Source organism: Palaemon carinicauda, chromosome 31 (genome assembly GCF_036898095.1).
Source record: "Palaemon carinicauda isolate YSFRI2023 chromosome 31, ASM3689809v2, whole genome shotgun sequence".
Taxonomy (NCBI): Eukaryota; Metazoa; Arthropoda; class Malacostraca; order Decapoda; family Palaemonidae; genus Palaemon; species Palaemon carinicauda.
Genome location: NC_090755.1, coordinates 17,675,692 through 17,680,762, shown reverse-complemented (window position 1 = coordinate 17,680,762; position 5,071 = coordinate 17,675,692). Strand labels below are relative to the sequence as shown.

Below are 5,071 nucleotides of genomic sequence, written 5' to 3'. Positions count from 1 at the left end.
GTCGAGAGGCTCGACGTGTGTCTGCCAAAAATAATCAGGGCTCTACTCCAGCTTGTCTGCCTGCCGAAACTGTAGAGAAGAACGCAGTTGATGCGGTCCGTAAAGTTGGGGGTAACGTCAACGACCGTATCACTGTGTTGGGGCACTTCAGGCTACAGTTTGGCATCTACAGGGGTCAGACTTTTAAGTGGATGCTGGAGAATGGATTGGGCTATGCTGCCTGGATGGTAGACTGCATGCGGTCGGAGGTGAAAACTAATGCGCCTCTTAGCCAAAACAAGTTTTCCTTCAGGGAATACATGTTGTCCTTTGATGAAGACTAGGAGGCTGTTGCGTTAAAGGAGAAGGAAAGAGTCCCCCCGTCAGAAAAAGACTGCTGTCCAACCATCCCTCAGTAGCAAAAGACCATCTGACAGCGCCCAACCATCAACGTCTGGGAAGAGGAAGCGCATTGACGATGTCAATCCATCGGCACCTTGGCAGTCCTCGGTACTGGTGGGCGAGACACTCTCGTCCCCCAGTACGAAGGGCAAAACCAAGAAGATGAAGGGTACACCAACAAAGGCAAAGTGTCCAGGTAAGGTATGGTGACGACAATATGTTGGCTGACAATTCAGAACACTCATAAGTTATCAATTATTGCCCATGATTTTTATATAGAATTGTTGTTCTTAAAGTAAATGTACAGCATGTAGAATATTAAATTCCAAATTTTTCCATGTCTGAATGCTAAATATATATTAATACAGTATTTAATTAAGTACACGATAAGTAATTTTTTGTTGGAAATCCCATATATTGTACTGTGCCGAGAAATCACTCATGTTATCAGTTATTACTCAACATAAAATTGTTATGCATTGTTTATCATCTTTTTCCAGCAACGGCAAGTCCAAATGACGATATTGATGATGAAGCCCTGGTGACAGCTGTTGAGCTGTATGAATCTACTAGCAGCCAGGGCAACCCCATCACAGTTTCACAAGCACAGAGTCACGTTGATGGTGCGATACAAGCTATTCTTTGTACTATAATGCAACTATTATTCTCATGTAATGATATGAGTGTAAATCACTGTCTATATATTTTGTCCTGACTGTAAATATATATTTGTATTTATATTCAAATTTAACAAAACAATTAATCAACAGATGTGGTACTGCCAGAGGGATGGAAGAAGACGTTACCCAAGGCTGACCATCAATGGATTTCCCGGGCGCTGTTCAAGGTGTCTAACAGAGGGAAGCCGGAGCTGGCCTGGGAGCGTGTGAACAAGCTTTGGTGGTCTCCTCCCGAGCCGTCTCTGATACCCACCCAATTACCTCGACCAGACAGCTACTTTGCAACACGCCTGTTGCTGTGGATGACTCGTAAATTATGGAAGGTACGTCTGGCCTGTCCAAATTCATTCTGCGAGGGCCATCAGCTGACCTCCGCTGGGATCTACCCCTGAGTACGCCAAGTTCTGGATATTGATGGCTATTACAACTTGGCTGCTGAATATCTGGAATGTGGTCGGTGCAAGGGCAAATTGATCAGCTGGAGTGGCGCCATCACTCGCCAATTGGACGTGGGACACCGTGGCCGGTTCCCTCTTCTCTTGACTTACCGCTATGCCTGCAACCTGCGGGTGGCAATACTAATGCGGCAGCGTGGACTAGGGAACAGCGTCACCCAGATACACAAGAAGCTGGTGGAGGAGCACACTGTGGCATGGCATGCGAGGGTCATTAGCTACATGACCGACTGTGTTACAATCATGGATGCCGCTGCCAAGAACTCTCTCGTTGTGCCGAAACCCACGGACCCCCCTGCCATGCCTGAACTTCCTTGCGCTGGCTGGCTACTGACGGTGTACTCAAACGATGTCATCACGAGGCTAGATGAGGTCAAGGCCAGTATAACCTCTGTCTTTGGGAACATACTGAAGATGGATTCCACCAAGAAGGTAAATACAATACTATTCTAGAATTTAGGACTGTAAAGTACTATTATTAGCTATTGTTATTTCTATTTTTAGATATTAATAGATTTTATTACTTAAACATTATTGCTATTTAGTTAATACTGATAATTATGAATAGATACTGCAGTACTCTCAGTACAGTATATAATCAAATATTTTTCTGAGAATGTTATAATTATTACCATTTCCATTTATTTAAAATACAGTATATAATCAAATATTTTTCAGAGAATGTTATAATTATTAACATTTCCATTTATTTATAATTATTTGTTTTTCTTTGTTCAAGGTGGTGAAGAAACTGGGAGGGCCACAGCGCCCGGACTGCATCGTGGGCCACTAATATTGGCAACGAATACGGTCAGGTGCTGATGAGTGTCCTTACTGCTAGCGAGGGTTACGGCATAGAACCCATGGTAAAGGGCATCGTACGTAGGTACAAGGATGCAGGTGTCACTCCGCCGCACACTCTATATGTGGACCGTGATTGCTGTGGGAAGAAGTCAGCCATGCGTAGCATGTTCAAGGAATGGCCAGACCTGAAAATCAGGCTCGACGTATGGCATTTTACGAGACGCTTCGCGGCTGGTGTCACCACCGACTCCCACCCGCTGTATGGCTTATTCATGAGCCGACTCTCGGCCTGCATATTCGAGTGGAGCGCTGAGGACATTAAACGTCTGAAACAAGCCAAGCGTGCCGAGCTCCTGGAGCAGAAGATTCGGGTTCCCTCCGACTATGACATGTGTGATCGTATCACACGGAATGAACTGGCCCTCCACTGCCGACGCAGGACACGTGGTGTAGAGGAGACTACCCATTTGATTGATGAGTTACTGGAGGCGTTGAGCGGCGATCAGGGTCGGGACACGCTGGGTGTTCCGCTGCTGGACGCTGACCGCATCTGGGACATTTGGGCATCTCAGAAACGTCACGTGGCCTGCATACAAGACCCAGAGGGGATCTCTTTGTACACGGAGACGGGCAAGCTGCGGAAAGGCGGCATTGTGCTTCCTGTCTTGAGATGTGCTAGAGGTTCCACATCTCTGGAGTCTTTCCACCTCCACCTGAACCGGTTCATACCAGGTAACTGCACAGTATATGAAACATTTACACATCCCTGAATTTAAAAATATGTATTGAATAGAGAGTTGTACGCATAAATAAATAAACGTACTTAAAGATTAATACTGTTACGTTTATTTCCAGGAAGGACTGCAAGCGGTATGCACTTTCAGGCATACCTGCTGGAGGGCCTGTCACGCTGGAACGAGGACAGGGCTAATGCTGCGGTAGAGATGGATGTCTCCCTATTCCACATCTAGGGAACACTACAGTGGCCTGCTGAAGGCGGCCACTAATGACCTCAGCCACAGAGTCTTCGGGAAGCCGATCCACCCCTCGTACTGTGATCCTTGTCAATACACAGGTCATTATGTTATATCATTGTTATACAACATACACTTCTTAAGTACTGTACAGTAGAAAGGGGCTAAATGAAACCAGCACTGTATGTAATTTATGGAATGTTTCAAGACTATCCAAAAATAATTTCTTAAGAAATTAAGAAAAGGGCCAACAAGAAACAAATGCTTAAAAATATTAATATTCAACTTGAACTGTCATTTCTTTCATATTACCATGGTTATGTCACATAGCCCTTTTGTCGTATGATAAAGTTGGCCAATTTTCAGATGTAGACCTCTCAGTGAAATTATTTTGTTTTTTTTCAGGTGAACTCATAGGTATAGAATACCTATACAACCAGACAGGCGAAGCTCTTCAAGATCTGACGTTGGACCCAGACAGCGAGGAGGCACGTGATCTGGAGGACTTTTCGGATGATGAAGATGAGGGTTATGACGAGCCTGATAGTGCTGCAAATGACAAGACCCTCTCTACGTATGATCTGGAGCCCCGAACAAGAAAATCCAGCATCAAACGTTGACTCTTCAAGAGTCCTGACAGCGCGCCGGCAACATCAAACAGGCAGGCATCACTGACTAATGATGGCACAGGTGGCGAGACGCCTACATTTCACGACTCCCCAAAGGTAAATTAGACCACCCATATCATGATAATATCTCTTTAAATAATTATAGGTAACAGTATTTTAGGTGTCTGTTTTAACATAATTACATGGAATTTTTTATTCAGGAATCTGCCGTCAAGCGCAAACTCTTTAAGAATCCTTTTAAAGAGGCGTCTGCACTGGCAGGGCTGGTTCCTCCGAGTCCACCACACGACCACCCAAGTACTTCTTCCGGGGGAGACTCAACGGCACATCACGACTCCCAAGAGGTGAATTAGACTACATATATCTTGATACTATTTCTTGACATAACTATTAGTTAGTGTTTTATGTGTCTTGTTTTGACTTTATTTCATGGAATGTCTTTAATCAGGAACCTGTTGACAAGTCCAGTATGCTGGGATATACCCCTGACGAGGACTCGGCATCCCAAACAAGCAGCAAACCCACTATTATTACTGATATCGAGCCATCTTCAGCTACAACGCTGGTTCCTCCATCTTCACCTCAAGCTATACCTAGTACTTCCACTGGTGGTGAAACACCTATTCATCGTGACTCCTCAAAGGTAAATTACACCGCAAATATCAAGATATAAATATCATTTGTTACATATTTATGCACTACACTTTATGCCTATTAGCATTATAGCAGGGAATGTTTTCTATTCAGGAATCTGTTGACCAGTACAATGTGGCGGGATACAGTCGTGTAGAGGATCTGGCCCAGTTTCTATTTTCCTTGAAAAGCCAGACAGGTCCTCTCACAAATGACCAGGCGGAAGAGATTGTCAAATTGTGGCAAAACCTGGACGACATGGATCGCAGGCCTACCCTCTTCTCGCCTCGTCACAAGATGAAAGCCTCAGGCAGGTTCAAGGCTTTTAAGTCCCCTGTGGCTCCTGGTGCCATAAGCTCCCAAAGGTTGGTGGTTCACTCATACCATTTATTAACAAAGAGTCCATAATTGATATGTAAATAAAATTCAATTTCATAGATAGAAAAAACACTATATAGACTTATGTTATTTTGTTGCAGATGTTTTGTTGGCCAAAATTCAGGGCCAGCACAGTG

The 5,071-nt window shown here is 44.4% G+C and overlaps 1 protein-coding gene across 1 annotated transcript; it reads left to right on the top strand.

Moving 5' to 3' along the window:
- The first annotated feature begins 421 nt into the window (after positions 1-421).
- On the top strand, positions 422-1,794 carry LOC137624896 (uncharacterized). The gene is made up of 3 exons (XM_068355832.1): positions 422-577; positions 882-1,004; positions 1,152-1,794. Exons 1-3 carry the CDS (start codon positions 544-546, stop codon positions 1,451-1,453), a joined length of 459 nt encoding a protein of 152 aa, XP_068211933.1. The 5' UTR covers positions 422-543; the 3' UTR covers positions 1,454-1,794.
- The last annotated feature ends 3,277 nt before the right edge of the window (positions 1,795-5,071 follow it).

Bases quoted from the DNA above. Each gene is read 5' to 3' on its own strand.
- LOC137624896 (XM_068355832.1), top strand. From the start codon at position 544: ATGAAGGGTACACCAACAAAGGCAAAGTGTCCAG. The intron at 578-881 runs GTAAGGTATGGT...ATCTTTTTCCAG, and splicing joins AACAAAGGCAAAGTGTCCAG to CAACGGCAAGTCCAAATGAC. The intron at 1,005-1,151 runs GTGCGATACAAG...ATTAATCAACAG, and splicing joins AGCACAGAGTCACGTTGATG to ATGTGGTACTGCCAGAGGGA.